Genomic DNA, 17,793 nt, shown 5'->3' with positions numbered 1-17,793 from the left:
TCCTCAAATGCTGCACATCTCTTTGTAAAATAAAATAAACTAAACTGCCATTTTAAAACTAATTCCAAATAAAAAAAGAATAATACAAAAGTCTATTTAATATAAACAAACTAAGACTTTGCATGTGCTCTTCTTGGATTTTTTTACATTTAATTCATATCAGCATGTCCACGTTTTCCAAGTTTGCAGTAAACACAGCGGCCCCTGCTGTTCAAAACATGCACTGCGATTCTTCACATACAGTATTATAATCAATTTTCTACCGGTTTACGGTGAATCGTAACATCCCTAGCGATTCTTCAGTGTTGAGAGCACATTTAAAGCAAAAAAAACCTTTAAAAAGACGACTGACATCATTCTTGGACAATCCTCTTTTCATGAGACAAACACAGCGAGATTACTCTCTCTCTCTCTCTCTCTCTCTCTCTCTCTCTCTGGATTATGTGCTGTTGAATGTTTAATCTGGATTTTGGCAGAAGTGTGTCATAAATCATTACTGTGTCTTTAAAAGCAGGAGGATGACATCATCATCACTTCAGATCACAGCAGTGATGTCACGACTCGCATATTTGATGTGCTTATAAACAGTCTACTCTATATATATAAACATGTGATGGTACATGAGTTCATTTTCTTCATTTACAGTATTTTCATTTATCCACTCGCCACAGTTCACATTTGACGTGTGGTGAAGGTTACTATTGGATCTTATGTGATCCAGACGTAGTTGTAAAACAACGTCCAGTCCTTGTCAGGGAACGCCACGCAGGTGTCTTGTCCGGGTACGTATTCGCCTTTTTTGTCAGCGCTGTAGAGGGTTACAACTCGAGACTCTTTGTTAAACGCGTAGCCTATCACGCGGTTACTCTCCATCAAAATTTCATCCGTCACGTTGTTCTTATTTTCGTGAAGAAACTTTGTCAGACCGATATACCCTCGTGGTTTTTTCGGTGCCAGAGCCAGATTCTCTTCGAATAGATCGTCGTCCCATTCTCTTGGTGGGGTTTGAGGAGAGCTGCTCGGCGTGCCATGTTGATGTCTGTGTATTTTGCCCTCGCTATTTTCCCGCTTTTATTTAACAAAACCTCCCCCCGTTTATGCTTATGATGAAAGCGGCGCATGTGGTGTGAACATGAGCCAGATGCGCGACAAAGGGTCTATGACATGAATGACATGATTGACGATTCAAAACGGTTTAAATCATGAGTACAGAGAGGTCCGGATACGATTCGTCACGCATTGTTTCATGTGATCTACTGATGCCAGGTGGGGAACAGTTGTTATTCCTAAACAAAGCTTCGCTGTCTTGAACCGAGCTGCTAGCGCGTATGATTCTCAAATAACAAGATCAAATTTCACGCTATGGACGTAAAACAAATCGTACCCGATTAAAACGTCCGACGCTGTCACCTACAGGTCAAAACAAGTTGAAATACACCCGGTTACAATCCTCCTCTTTCAAAACAAATTTACGAGCCTTGGTGCGGACACCTCTCACTGGAATGTTATAGACTGGGTGAAAACTCTGAAAAACATGGGGTAATCTGCATGGCCTCTCTGCCTTTCCTCTCTCATATATTGAATACATTATATAATTACTTCTTTACTTATTTAATAGATGCTTTATTTATTTATTTAATCACATGATTATTCATTTAAACCTGTTTGTTTATTCAAACAGTGTTTGTGTAGTTGTTGTCTTATTCATTATTATTTTTAAACGCTGTTTAAATAACCAATGATTGCATATTAATAATGATCTCATCATCTCCTTTAAATTACATATTTTCATTCATGCTAAAGATATGTAGCAATACATCCTAAAACATGCCCCGGAAAAATGGGATGTGAGGGCACGGTCAAAAGTTCAACGCGACGTGGGCGGTCCCTCACTACGGGGGCGGATACGGTCAAAAGGTCAACGCGATGTGGGCGGATACGGTCAAAAGGTCAACGCGATGTGGGCGGATACGGTCAAAAGGTCAACGCGATGTGGGCGGTCCCTCACTACGTGGGTGGTCCGGAAGTAATTCAACCCCCCCCCGCAAAGGTCACCATCAATCATTTTGACACTATGACCCGCATATATACTACTGATATGTTCACGTAATCATCATGTCTGGATGTATCGTGGTGATTTCAGTCCAGTGTGTGTTGAACTTCAACCAAATCAAACCTCAGGAGGGACATCAAGTCATCCAACAGAAATATCCAGGTCGAATCTTTCCTAAATACATGTCGAAATATGACTGTTGTGTTGCAGTATTTGAGGTCTGAAAAAATACTTTACTGTTATTTTCACCTGTTTCTCCAGTTTTCATTTTCAATGCAAATAGAAACAATATTTTTATTTGAAATTCGGGAGGAATACTGTTAGTAGTACAAAGAATGAAACAAAAACAATCAATTTATCTAAACACACACCTAGAAATAGTCGATTCAGAAAAACTGAAAATAATTTTCAAATGGTTCATTTTTTCCACGGCTGTCCATCACTGTGTACAGTGTGTGAAACCACAATCAAACCAGCAAGTTTACAAAACACTCTTTTGTCAGGTTTTGCTTATTTTTGTCTCCAAAATAACTCCAACGCAGACACACACACACACACAGAAGATCAAGATTCTTGTTTTTTTTCTATAGTTCAGCACAACACAATCAATCGCGCAGAGACACGCTTCAGTATATTGTGATGGGTGTGTGTGTCGCTGCAGGGCCTACATTTCCACATCAAACCCGCTGCTGTCCAACCTCGATGACATCACACATGACATCATCCTCACACAGCCACCCACAGCATCTATTTGATAAATACTATCTATTATGATATTTTCCCTTTGTATGATCTATATTGAATAATATGCTGTTTATTTAAAGTGTTAATTTTTTAGTTATTTAATTTTTTTGTCTGTTTATTTCCTTATTTTTTATTTTATTTATTTATTATACATATTTTTTGTGTGTTTTTGTTGTCTTATTCGTACCAATGCCCCTTAAAAAAAAAAACTTAAAATTGTTGAATTTACATTGTATGCCATTTTGTTGTGTAAATCTGGAATAGTTTGTTATACTTCAATATAAAAAAAAATCTCTAGCCATGTGTGTGTGGGCAGGTCACTAATGAGTGAAGCGTGTTAAAAGCACGTTTTGAGAATGATTTCGCTTTAGTTTTAAAATATCACAAACAACTTCTTTGACTTCACAAACGGACAAGAACCTAAATGCAGAAACATCCCCAGGAGAAGACGACAGAGGTGAAGTTACCTGTGTGAGGTTTGTCATCTGAGCAGATGAATCCAGCGCTGACGTCGAATTCACACTCATTCACTAACACAAACGCTGTCCGACAGAGTCTTCATCTTACACACACATGCAGCGAGTAACAATGAAAATGAACTTCACAGCGAAATTCTCAACTCAGCTAAAGCATGTGCTTGTAGAGAGACAGCAGGAGAACCCGCTGGAACCTGCAGGAATCTCAACAAGACACGCATGCACGCACGCACGCGCACGCACGCACGCACGCACGCACACACACACACACACACACACACACACAGGTGAGGTCATGTTGTTTGAGGCTGTTCTAGAGTCAGTTTTGGGAGTACATTAAATCTTGCCTCTGTATCTCTCTGATTTATGTCTTAATTTCTCTGTTGCTGCTGGAACAACTGTTACACCCATTTCACACCATTTTAAAGCGCGTCGTGTCTATGCGTAACCTAAGCCGCACCTCTCTAAAAATGTAACAGCGCGTCAATGCGAAGCGCTGTGATTGGTCTGTGTGAACCCCCTCCCTTCAGGTCAAAAAACTCAGCGATAGCGTCGGGTTTACTCAAACGCATGTCTGTATGAATTATCTAAATAAATTACCTGTTTTTCTGTATTTAACAACTCAACCAGTGTGCTCGCTGCCATAACTGCTAAATGCTACTCAAACAGCAGACACAACGAACAGCTTCTTCTTCAGTTCTTGTCTTGGTTACACAAGCAACACGCCTGTGGACACTGACACCTAGTGGCCATTGCCTGTCGACGCGGACAATGATGCACAAGTATAAACGAAAACTGGTGCATACAGCGTAGATCTGACGCAGAAGAAAAAAAAAGCCATAAAGGGATATTTCAAGGGCAAATCAAAATTTCCCCATGTTTTCCTCCCCCTCAAGGCATCCTAACTGAACATGGTTTTCTTCTGGAAGAATAATGCAGTCAGAGTTATAATACCATGTATCATTGTACTTCCATGTGGTAGAATGGGAGTGAACGGGTGTTGGTTTTTTGAAGCTCCAAAAAGTGCATCCATCGATCAAAGAGCGGCTCGATGGCTCCGTGGTCTTAACAAAGGTCTTCTGAAGACAAACCATGCATTTGTTTAAAAGAAATATCCATATTGACAGCGCTATTAACGATGATGTCTAGCTTGTCGTTTGAAGGCGTTCCTAGCTTTAGTTGTCGTAGTAACAGTTTGAAAAAACCCTCCTGTAACTGACGAGAGACGGATGACGTGAGCTCCGCTGCTTTACTCCTGTTGGCAGTCGCTCACGAAAGTCGCTCATCATTTGCATAAAGTTGAACAATTCTCAACTTTTGTCACTTGACTCCCGTCGCTGGACACGCCCAGTTTCTGTCGGCAACGATCACTGTCGCTCGTGTCGCCAGCTCTCCATTGAAATGAATGAGATCTCGCGACGCTCTACCGCTGCTAGTTTCTGGTGGTCTGAATGGGCCATAAACGCTCATAATGTTTCAGCGTCTACATATGCACATGAACATCTCTAGAGCTGCTCTGAGAAAAACTGAAAGAATTGTAGCATTTGAATCAAGAAAAACTGTCAAATACACGCTGAAACTTCTCACAGCTTCACTTCACTACAACTTGTTAAAATAAGAGTTCTGTTTAACTCAAACATAACAGAAATATACTGTATCAGGATTTTACACAATATAATGCAGTTTATAATTCACAAGTTATAATGGCAACCTTAAAAGTATCATTAAACAAATAATGATAATACAATTTGTTTAAATATCATTTTTTGTTTTGTCCATGTTTAATTTAGGAAACCACTTGTGCCCCAAAAATGTTAAAACATGAATGAATTAACCCCAGATGTCACTGGATCTACAGAAGTTCTCATATGTGTGAGTTGCTGTGAGGATAAAGGATGAGACGTCTGAAGGACACGCACACATTCCTCAGGCTCTCTGGAGCTGATAACACCAGATAACACCACATTCCTCACAAAAATTCCACACGCACACACTCCTTTTTCATATATTGTGGGGACCTTTCATAGATGTAATGATTTTATAATGAAGGAAGTGTATTTGCTGTCCTGTAACCCTCACACAAACCTTTCAAATAAATGGCGGGGACCGTTGACTCACTGGTGCACACAATGCAGCTGTTAAGACTTTTGCCATCATTGTAGATAAAGAGAAAGAGTGACACACTCATCTGACTCAAGAAGACTGCCACACCGCCATCTGCTGACCTCACACACACATCACACACAAAAACAAAGAAAGAAAAAAGAAAGAAAAAAGAACCTGACTTGCTTAAATGGTCCTTCCCCACTGGAGGAAGCGAAAAATACCTCAAACAAGTTTCCAGCTCCTCTGAGGTTCGCTCGCTGGCAGTGTTTTGTTTGACACACTTTACCTCGAGATGACATCATACATCTGTCTAACCTTCACAACAACAGCTGTCAGAGATACTAGACTCACGTTTGTGGAGCAGGTCCGGCTCAGGCCGTGGTTCTGCTGTTGTTCTCTGAACTGAAGACCTGCCAGGTGTTTCTCCAGTGCCGCCCAGTCCATGGCAGGAAGTTGGTTTTCTTCCACACATTCTTCTCTGTATCCTCCGGCTTCCGGCCCGGTGACCCGACGCTTCGGCTCATCTAAAGTCTTACTATCACGAGAGCCGGGCAACGGCCGATGGCCACGGGGCTCTATCACGTTTCCGTTCTGTTTCAGTTCCTCTGGCACAAATGGCAGAGCGGACGTCTGCAGCTCCTCCGCCAGGCTGCGGCTGTTGATGGTGTCACGCGTGAAGTTTTGTCGCTGGAGGTATTCCCGGTCCCAGTCCATCAGCACTCTGCTCCTGTTCTGCTCCTCATCCTCCTCATAATCCTCCAGAGCGGTCAGATCCAGACTGGGAGAGGACTTGTATTCAGAACACGGCGTCACCTTGTTGGAGTTAGACTCAGAACTGGAGTGACTGGAAGTATCGCTGCCCAAGTCCATGCCATCCTCCCGATAATCCTGTGAGAAAGAAATGAGACATAAGTGAGAAAAGATGATAAATACGGTTTCTCTTTATTATGGTGAAGTGGTAACAGGGGAGGACAGGTATTGTTGTGCTGTGCTGTGTTGTGTGTCCACTTCCCCCCTACTTTCCTGTCTATTTAACTTGAACTGACTTCACTTTGTTGCTGCTAATTCTGCAATTCTCATATTTTTGTTTTTTAAAATAATATTTGAGCCTATATTTTGTTTGATGTTTTAATAATTGTAGTTCTAGTAAACTATAACTGGTTGGCACTAAAAAAAATGAAAAACATGTTTTTGTTAATGGCTCAAGAGTTGTTCTTTTATCTCTCTGTATCTTTTAGTCTGATTTGTGTGTGAATGGGCAACAAACTCACGCTATAGTTAGGGCTGTCACAATTATTAAATAATCGTCTCATCGCAATTCCCCATGTTTTACTCATCCTCAAGGCATCCTAACTGAATATGACTTTCTTCTTGAAGAATAGTGCAGTCAGAGTTTTAATACCATGTATCATTTTACTTCCAAGCGGTAGAATGGGAGTGAATGGGGGGGCAAGTTTTTGAAGCTCCAAAAAGTGCATCCACCGCGTGAACCAGAGGCTTGTTCTTCCAGCAAATGACAGTGACGAAAGGTCCCGCGCAGAGGAGACGGCATCCTATTGGAACAAAACGAAATGCCACGTTCGTTACCGGAACTTACGACACGCCTGCGTCATTTGCGTGAAAAACAAACCTCAGGTTCACGCGAAGCAGAGGGATAACGGAAGCTAGACATCAATGTTAATAGCGCTATCAATATGGATATTTCTCTTAAACAAACGCATGGATTGGCTTCAGAAGACCTTTGTTAAGACCACGGAGCCATGTCGAGCAGTTCTTTGCTTGATGGATGCACTTTTTGAGCTTCAAAAAAATTGCCCCCCATTCTACCGCTTGGAAGAAAAATGATACGTGGTTTTATACATCCGACTGCATTATTATTCCAGAAGACAGTCATATTCAGTCAGGATGCCTTGAGGGGGAGTAAAACATGGGGACATTTTGTTTCTTGGCTGAAGTATCCCTATAAGGCCACTCTATAGTAAATAAAAATTAGTTATTTACAAAATGTTCACATGTATGTCTGTAAAGCAAAATTCACTTTCTCCTGAAACCGTCAGTGTGACCATCAATGCCTGTTTTGAGCTCTTCGGTTGAGAACATTTGGTAAAATGAGATGCAAGACATTAATTCATTTTTTTATAATAATAATAATAAAGACCCACCGACATCTGATAAAACCTGTGACAAAGACACCAAAAAGATGTGTTCAAGACATGAGCACATGATTTGAATGAATGTATGAGGCATAGGGGGCGCTATAACATAAGACAAACCCTAAGAGGACTGTGATGGAGACAGGTGAAAATGACCAATAAAACAACAAGGAGTTGAATTTCAATTGGACAATTTTGGTCATTCTGTCTGATTTTCCAAACTGCTCATTGTGACAGCTCAGCTTCATCTGTATTGATGTTAACTGGTTCAATGATAAACAACACTCACAGCATTATTCTCTCTGTATAGGCTACTGAAGAGATGTAGAGATGATCGTCATCACACGTCAAACCACACAAACGACAGCTCTGATGATGAATGATCTGATGAACTCCAGCATGAAGAACTGCTCTTTAGCAGTATCACAGGATTACAGTCACACTACAAACATACAGAACCTCTACACCTATTTATAGTCCAACATTGCACCAGCTGTGTGTCAGTTACAGCTTGGCCTAGTTTCCAGCTAAATGGGCACTAAGTTAATGCTTAAGCACGACTTGCACAATTAAAGTTAGCTGAAGCGTAACGTTACGTATAAACAAAATATTTACGGACTGTAGGAATTCAATCTAATCAAATAAAACTAAATAAATAAATCAATAAAAAGCTCTTGATTCACTCGACAGACTTTACACACACATACAGGTATATAAGAAAAGTCACATTTACACGCTTAAGCTTACAGTTTAAGACTTTAGAAGTGGCTCTTTCCTCTGATCTGTGTTGTGCATGTTATTATAAAATCAATAAAACATGAACAAATGTCATTCATTAGGATTGTATTATGTTTTGTCAGTATTTATTTAATAACCCTTATAAATCCAGTACAATATACAGCATATAATAAATTATGAGTAGATATAAAAATAGCTATTATTCATGATGACGACGTAATATGATATTCAATGAAACTTTGTTGTTGTTGTTGCTGTTATTACGTGAGGTAAATAGGAGTTTGATTCAAGGATAATCAGAATTTCACAGCATTTGAACACAGCTCTGGACTTTACGTTCCAATGCAAGTTGATTCAACCCCACACCATCACAATAAATACAGAAAACTGTAAACAGTGTGCATTTTTGATCGATCATATAGCAGAATCACAGTTTTAATAAAAACGCCTCATAAATCAATCTAAACTGAAGCCTCAATGTAAGTATACCGAGATCACTGGATCTTTCGTTACATGAGCTGAAAGGACTCACACGTCTCATCTTTGACATTCTCGCTATCTGAACCATCATTATCTCATGTGTGCATGTACAAATGTCAAACAGCAGGATTGTAGAACTTATGACAAGCCGTGTGTGTAAAACATTACTGAAGTGTTAACCAGACAGCTCTGCTTTAAGAGATGCACTGCGAAAAATGACTTTCTTACTTAGTCTTTTTTCTTGTTTTCCAGTACAAATGTCTAAACATTCTTGAATCAAGATGCATTTTCTTGATGAGCAAACTGACCTAAGAAAATAAGTCTTGTTTTTAGTCAAAAAATATGTGCTTAAAATAAGCAAAAATAATAATAATAATGGGGTAAGAAAAATAATCTTGAATTGAGTGACTAAGAAAAAGGTAAACATCTATTTTTTTGCAGTGTGTAGTCTAAAAACAACAGTCATACAGGAGAATTTACAATAATAAAATACAGTACATCTCTAGTACTTTTCTTAGTTTTAGGTAGCCAAAGCTTAGGTAAAGCATTAAATGTACACTGTCTTTTATATGCATTGTCTTCAAATACTTATATTTAATCAGTTATTTCAACCAATTAGAAAAAATGACAAACTACAGGCTGATGCTGGTGTCTTTGTGACGGAGGAGCATATGATCAACAGGCACTGCAAGATTGATGTTATTGGTATTGTAATTACGATTATACATTAAAATCTTTTGCGTGGAATATTCTAGGTTAGGCAGACAAACAGTCAAGTCAAGTCAAGTCAAAGTTTATTTATAGAGCACTTTCAACACCACTATAATGGACCAAAGTGCTGTGCAGCAATAGAACTATATAAATCAACAATGCAAATGACAACAATGCAAAACAATGCAAGTCAACAACATACCATCAGGCTAAAAACATAAATAAAACCAATACTAAAAATAGCCCAAAGATTTGGACCCAGTCAAACACCAAAAGCCTTTGAAAATAGGTAGGTCTTTAAATTATTATTAAAAGTGTAAAGACTTGGGGATACCTTCAGTGATATGGGTAGCGCATTCCATAGAGCAGGGTCTTTCACAGAGAAAGCACGGTCTCCACTACGCCTCAGCCGAGATCGTGGAACAGTCAACAGCATACTATTGGAGGACCGCAATGGGCATTGAGTTCGGTAGGGGGTCAACATGTCCTCTATATACTCCGGTGCCTGACCATTTAAAGCCTTATAAACAAGCATCAGTACTTTATATTGTATTCTATATGTTACAGGTAGCCAGTGTAAAGATACCAACACAGGGGTTATATGCTCCCATTTCTTAGTATTCGTTAAAAACCAGATATAAAGCATTACAATAGTCCAACCTCGTAGAAATAAAAGCATGTATAACAATCTCCAAATCATTCTTTGACAGTATAGATTTCAGCTTAGACAGTTTTCTCAACTGAAAAAAAGATGCTTTCACAACACTATTTACTTGACGATCCAATCGGAGTTCCGAGTCCAAGACGAGGCCGAGAGATTTAATATGGTTGTTTATATTAAAGGACGGTAGTCCAACGTTTCCAGTTTGGCCTCTATAAAACTGTTTATTCCCAAAGATTATAAATTCTGTTTTACCCTCATTTAGTTGCAGAAAGTTACTCACAAGCCATCCTTTAACTTCAGTTAAACATTTGTGAAAACTATCGAAAGCTACACATGAATCTGTCATCAGAGGAAAATACAGCTGCAGATCATCTGCATACAGATGACAACTAATATTGTATAGTCTAAAGATTGACCCTAAAGGTAGCATGTATAAGGAAAACAAAGTTGGACAAAGGATTGATCCCTGAGGGACCCCCCACAAGACAGTTGTAGTTTCCGAAACGCAACTTCCAATCTTAACAGAACATGTCCTGTCCTGTAAGTAAGAATCAAACCACTTAAGGGCTACATCGTTTATACCAACATAGTCTCTGAGACGTTGCAATAAGATTCCGTGAACAACAGTGTCGAAAGCTGTGCTCAAATCTAACATCATCAATGCAACGCCCTTCCCAGAATCCATACTTACTAATATATCCTTTGTGACTTTTAATAAAGCTGATTCAGTACTATGGTTACTCCTGAAGCCGGACTGAAAAATATCCATTATATTATTTATACTTAAGAAGTCAACAAGTTGATAATGTACAACGTTTTCTAAAATCTTGTTCATAAAAGAGAGTTTTGAAATTGGCCTAAAATTCCTAAGATCCTGTGGATCCAGATTTGTTTTCTTTAAAACTGGTTCAATAATATAATTCAAATCTATACAAAAAACACAGATTTAGATTAAACATTTTGTATTACTATAGTAAACTGTATTATACTTGGCACTAGAATATGTTGCTGTATTAACTGTACATATTGGATAAATTGTAGCAAATACATTTACATTTAGTCATTTGTAAATACTATAAATACTGTAGTATACTTAAATATTTACTATGATAAGACACAAAAACACCAGTGTCTATGAGTTTTAGTAGTTTACTGTAGTAAATACTAAAGTACACTAGATCATTTTTCACGTAGGAACTAATTCAAATGTTGGACAAATTTAATTGATACAGCAGTCTTTATAAAGGGAAATATTAGGCTTACTTCAAATGCAGAACTAAAACGGCCAGATGGTGGCGTCAATTTTCCACTGAGTTAGTGAATTATTTAACCAACTCGTTCAAATTGCCAATTTGAATCATTAACTCGTCCAAATCGGCAATTTGAATCATTGACTCGTCCAAATCGCCAATTTGAATCATTAACTTGTCCGAGACATTCAAAACACACATTCATTTTGGAGATAAACACCACAAAAAGGCAGATGTAAGTGTTCAAATAAATATTAATGCGCATATGCAACATTAACTAAGGTACTACGATACTACCGTTTCAAAAGTAGAGAGGTATCGCGGGTATTTTGAAGATTTAGCATCGCGATGCTACCATAGCACCGGTACACCATGCAACCCTACTTGGTATCGGATCGATACCAAATTTTACAGTATCGCCCACCATCGTAGCAACAAAACTCTTCTATGCCGGTGACTCATCTAAACTTCTGATTGGTCATTAGGTTCATGCGCTGTCTATGATTGGTTGTGATGCTCAGCGCTGTGAGTTGACTCGGAAAAAATCTTTGATGCACCTTCATCGGACGTGAACGTGCTATAACGCAGTGGCGGGGCTTCCATGGTGGCACAGGGGGCACCCGACACCCCTGTAATCTGATTGGCCACCCCGTGTGCCCCCAATGGTCATTGACTCGGGGTAATGTCAATCATTACGCTAAAGCTCTTTACCAACGTTGCACATTAAAACGGAAGCAAAATCTGTAACCTTGTGACTAGACTGTGTTAAGAACTAATGAAGGCTTTTATTTTGGAAAAAAGACAAAGGAAGTGGCTCCGCGGCTGCGCTAATGAACTCATAACTTCACCAGTCACAGACTTTTTTGCAACATGATGCTCCTATGTGCACCGAGTTAAGGTAAGAACAGAACTCTTCTTTAAGACTGTCTATTTGGGTCTAATTTGATTCAATTTGCATGGGAAACTGTTCTTGTGTGTTTACTTTAGTTAGCTCTCCATCTGGATAAACGTAAACATCTCTCCACTGTTTCAGTAACGTTAGCAATTACTAATTGCATACAACGGATGCTAATTGCCAATTAGCATCTGTTGTATGTTTCGCATTTTGTGACAAGAATTAACAGTCAACAACAGAGTATCATATCATTGTTGCCACTGTGATGTTGGTACAGTACAAATAACATGTTGCTATTTATTGTGTTTGTGGACACGTTTTGAATGTAGACTACAGCATGAAACGGAGGCAGGGAGAAATCTCCAATTTCTTGACACAGAATAAAATTAGCAGGGAGAGTGCAGGTGACCAGCAGTGTGAGAGTAGTCAAGCTGAATTATGCCAGGCAGCTAAAACTGTCATGACTCTGCTTCATCATGTCATGTCTATTCTTGGTCTTGTAGCAGAGTCATGGCAAAGCCTTAGGTTTTATGTGGAGAGAGAGATTGTTGACCTTTCGGCCTTCCATACTCTCTCTCTCTCCGGTCCGGGTCTCTGTTCCCGCCATCTCGTTTCCTCGTTAACTTTCCCTGAGTGTTGTATTACCCACACCTGCCCCTTGCTAATTATCCTTTGCCTGTCTCCCTATATAATACCCTCATGTAACATGTTTCATTGTCCTGTGTTCGGTCATTGTGTGTGCTGTATGCCTTGTGCTGTCCAGTTCCTGGTCAATGCTCGTGGTCCTGTTCGTGATCTTTCAGTAAGTCTAGTTAGTGTTAGTGTTAGTTTATTGTATTTGGTCTTGTGTTGTACTTGGTCTTTGTTAGTTTAGTTTAGACAGTTTACGTTCCTGTTTACCTGTTATATCATTTCCCCTGTTATCGTGTCTTGTTTTCCCCACCGTGGGTTTTTGTTTTACGTTTTTGTGAATAAAAAGTCATTTGTTAACACCTTCACTCCCGCCTGCCTGCAATTTGGTTCTTCTCCATGCAATCCGTGACAAAAACAGGCCAAAATTTCCAGGGCCAGACCAGCCCTCATGGACCTACAGGTGAAAATGCAGGTATTAGGGAAATGATTTAAAAAGTGTAATGTGGTGTTCTGCAAGATTTTACAGTTATTCAGTGAATGAAGCAATTTAAATACCTCCCTTTAATCACAGTACTAAACTGGCACTATGCACTACTAAAGGATATTGTTGTTGCATTGTAAGAATTTAAGTGGTGCTTAAAACTGATTACTATACAGAACACTGCTATGTTCACTGTACAGAGCTAGAAGCACTAACTTCTTGCTAACTCTGTACAGCAAACATGCTAGTGGTCTCTGTGTTACCACATGGTAAGAGTACACCCAGCAAATTTAATGTGGCCAAGAAAAGCAAGATGAAAACAAACAGTGTGTAACTGTACGATATAAATTGAAGTGATCGCCCATATTGAAGTGGGCGATCAGTGGCAGCTTTCATTTTTGTTACTTTTGGGCGTTCCCCCAGATTAATTGTTGTTACCCCCTGTGCCCCCCACCAGAAAATTCTCTGGACCCGCCCCTGCTATAACGGACACGTTTCGTTCATCTTCACATTTCATTTGCCTCGTCTATTAATTGTATAAAGCGGGACGAGTTCCCTTAATTCTCAGCGTGAGAAATGCAAGGTGTGGCGCGTGAGTGTGTGAACATGCTGAAATACGTGTGCGCGTGTGTGTGTGTGTGTGTGTGTCTCACGGTGAATACATGGCGTAGCTACTGAGACTTGCCTATACTATTAATAAGTTGTATAATAAAACTGCATAATGTCGCTCGTGAATATCCGTGAAGAGAAATCAATTCAATAATGCCGATCTTATAATACATTCAAATCTTTTCGTTAGAAATGCAACGTTTCAGTCACGTTCAGAGTTCTCGCGTGATTTTTCGAGATCAGATGAGCTTTAATCTGGCACACACAGTCCAACTGTCTCTTCATTCGCTACCTTATACCATTAAATAATACATACTGTTCCAAATAAAGATTTCAATAAACACGACTGTATGTGGCGTTCTCAAACTCACAAACACTCACGCGCAAGTGAGCACGAGCACACACGGCCGATCTGCCACAGTGGCACTAAATTCATTTGATACACAAATACATGAGTAATACATATTCCTGTAATGACACGCATACATAAAATGCAATAGGCCACTGAACTCACATAACACACACAAACATTAGAGTATGTTCACGAGATATAACACACACTGATCCTCAAGCATCTCATGACATTTCTCTGATCATAAAAACCCCGTAAATGTAACCGAACATGTACATTTACCATATGACTGCATGTATCGCCCCCTCACTGTGAAATGATGTCATGATCCTAATATAAACAGCCAAACACGAGCACTGATGAAATAACATCACGTGCTTGAATGTTAAAATCAATGTTTAATCGCGATATATCCGCCGAAAAGCTGAACGCCCAACACATCAGCTGGTCGTTTAACAACTGCCGTCAGATCTATGAGCATTAGAGCAGAACTTACTGTCATCTTCTCTGACGGACTCTTTCTCAAGACATTTTTATATCATCTACTTCATCACGATTATTATCATCACAGACTGAGCGGTACAGAGAACCGACGCCGGTGAGCGGTGACCGTCCGCGGTGTAAGACATGGCGGAGCTCCGCTGCTCAAACACACACGCACACACACACACACACACACACACATAGGCACCGACCGACAGATCTCCAGCGACCAGAGGAGACAACCCAACCCAACCCAACCCCTCCCCCCCTCTCTCTCTCTCTCTCTCTCTCTCTCTCTCTCTCTCTCTCATGCCAATAAGGGTGTTTCAAGGTATAAGAGACTGAGAGAGCGACAGTACATAAGTACAGTATATTCAAGATGTATAAAAAGCCCATTGTGTATGCAATATAATATACATAACTATGAGCCGCCCTTACATAATGAAGCGTCTTAGAATGAGCTATTTCTATCTACATACACCACCGGTCCCCTTACATGAATTCATCATGTTGTTTCTACAGGAGCCCCACAAACTGCTCTACAGAACGTGTTTCATAAATACATGATCTTCTTCCGCAAAGAAGCGAAAACATGACGACATCTTAGTCCTGTGTCAGCCGCAGCAGTGCTTTGAAAGGGAGGGGAAGGGATGAAGTGAGCATTGGTTGCATTTCGCAACTTCACCACTAGATTTCGCTAAATTTCATTCACTGGACCTTTAAAGTATGTGTTGTGTAGTTGTGTTTGGGGTGTAAACTGTATTCAGTGTTTTGCTTGGGCACAACATTTGTTTCATTATTGACTTAAAGTCAGCATGAAATTAATAATGTCAATTCAAATTGATTTAAACTGTGTTGCAGTGTTCATTATAAATTATTTATCCGTGCACATTATTATTTTTTATCCATTTGCAGTTGTAATCTTTAATCAAAAACGTTAACCTCCTTCTCATTTCAGAAGTTGTTTCACTCGGATATACGTCACGATACGGAAAAAAAACAATCGCACTTGCATTAAAGTCAAAAAGACAACTGTGGAAGAGATAAATAGGTTAAACACTTCCCTTACTCACCATGTTTTTTTTTTTTTGTGGTAAAAGTGTAGTATCCATGTTTTTTTAGTGTGTTGATTACATGGTTTCGCCAGTAGGTTTTATTACAGTAACCATGGATTTCTGGTTTTAAACTTAGCCACTTTCCAGGCGGCCTTTACTTTCTATCAAAAACATTTGGCAACACTGTGCGTGAGAAGAGCAATCACAGAGCAGTCAGCTTGCCAGCATCGCTTCATGTCCAGCACTTGCTAAGATGAACTGTACCTTCATTAGCAATCTTCACTACCTGTGTACAAAACTGGCGGGAGAGGACCGGTCTACAGTCATATAATGAGACTCTATATATGGCTTCTAGGAGGCCGTATTCAAATAGCTAGCTCTCTATGTAGAAAACCGGCCGCAATTTGAAACAGCTTGCTGAATGACACAGTTCTACACTCATAACAAAATGACTGCAGGTTTTCTTGTCAGCCTTTCTGATCTGGCACAGAAAAGTCAAGTGTCATGTTTTCTCTCTCTAAGAGCTGTTTGAAGCAGTATATTTCTTACACTGGGGCTGTTGAAAACAACAAATAAGAAAATAAATAGGTTATACTGAATACAAAAAAATCAATTTAATAGTAAATACAAGCTTTTCTGTCTCAGTACAGCAAACACCTGCGCATGCGCTCTCTGTCTGTGGCTTGCTCTGTAAAAGCCTCCGTTACTCGCTCTGAAATTAAGTTTTGGATTTAGCAGAGGAAGATTGAGATGAGACGAGATGAGAAATAAGTCCAACCAACAAGAGCATTTAAGCAAAAACACCATACAAATGTCACATTTACAAGAAAAACGGGGAAAACATAACATTTTACAGGGAAAAACATTATTTTACAGTTTATTTCTGGCACCCCAGAATATTTTATTTTTTATCTTATTTTTGAAATACAGTCAGCTAATTTACAAGAAAAACAGGGAAAACTATTTATGACATATCCTTATCCTTTAATTTTACAGGAAAAAATATTATTTTATGGTATATTTCTGTCAATCCAGAAAAACAGATCATTTCTGTTTCTTTAAAAGGAATCTTGGGTATAGAGTGATGTATGGCTTAATATATGAACAATGGCATTGACTTTATAATTGTGAAATAAAAACGGTGTAACTGTCACAGTATTCATAAACTTTCAAAAAATATTTTTACTTGGAGGCCGACATTTTTTTGCGTCAGAATCCGTGATGTCAAATGGTTGCAACCTAAACCTGTTCTCTTTCGCAACAGCGAAGCACACACGTTTTCCATATATAACAGTAAAATATGACACGTAAAATATAAGATCAGATAAATAAACACACAGGGACAGTAGGTGGCAGTATGTCCTCTTGACACAAGCCAGCCTGCCTGCCATAAAAGAAGAATGCGAGCGTATGTTCAAGGTAAACATGCATTAAATCATAGCTTTAAACCACCGTCTTTAAGACATTTATAACTATTTAAGACATCAGCATCCACCATAATCGTATACTTTATACATTATGAGAATATACTGATAAACACAATAATAAGATGCTTGCGCTTTGGTTATTTATTAAAGCAATAAGCCCCAAGAAGCAGTGGGTTACAGTGCATTTTATAACAGCTAAGGTCTAAAACCCCGTAGCTGTTATAAAATGCACTGTAACCCACTGCTTCGTGGGGCTTATTGCTTTTATAAAACGGTTATTCCATATGTTTAGCAAGGTTTCATAAAATAAAGTAAATAAAATGATATTTAGGCTATGTAGTGCGGTCAGCCGTTATATATTGGGGCATTTTATAACGGCTTAGAACTCCGCTCAGCCAATCAGAATCAATTTTATCATCTGTATTAGAGCACACATGAATATTAGCCCCCGTCAGATAATGACCGAGGGAGAGAAGACAATAA

General features: G+C 39.2%; 1 protein-coding gene across 4 annotated transcripts in view; it reads right to left on the bottom strand.

Annotated features, from left to right (window-relative positions):
* Window positions 1–15,064, bottom strand: part of schip1 (schwannomin interacting protein 1) — a 35,456-nt gene extending 20,392 nt beyond the window's left edge. Inside the window, exons 1-2 of one of the 4 annotated variants that reach the window (XM_057351529.1) lie at window positions 14,842–15,064; window positions 5,731–6,267 (exon numbers count right to left, since the gene is read on the bottom strand). In XM_057351529.1, the coding sequence (XP_057207512.1) occupies window positions 5,731–6,267; window positions 14,842–14,847 (543 nt within the window). In that variant the 5' untranslated portion in view covers window positions 14,848–15,064. Of the gene's footprint in view, window positions 1–5,730; window positions 6,268–7,821; window positions 7,912–9,795; window positions 11,072–14,841 lie in introns of those variants that run through there. The other 3 variants (XM_057351528.1, XM_057351527.1, XM_057351530.1) reach the window with 3 other exon arrangements.
* Between the last annotated feature and the right edge of the window lie 2,729 nt (window positions 15,065–17,793).

Source organism: Triplophysa rosa, linkage group LG14 (assembly GCF_024868665.1).
Source record: "Triplophysa rosa linkage group LG14, Trosa_1v2, whole genome shotgun sequence".
Lineage (NCBI taxonomy): Eukaryota > Metazoa > Chordata > Actinopteri > Cypriniformes > Nemacheilidae > Triplophysa > Triplophysa rosa.
The sequence above is the reverse complement of the archived record's forward strand: the minus strand, read 5'-3'. Positions and strand labels throughout refer to the sequence as shown.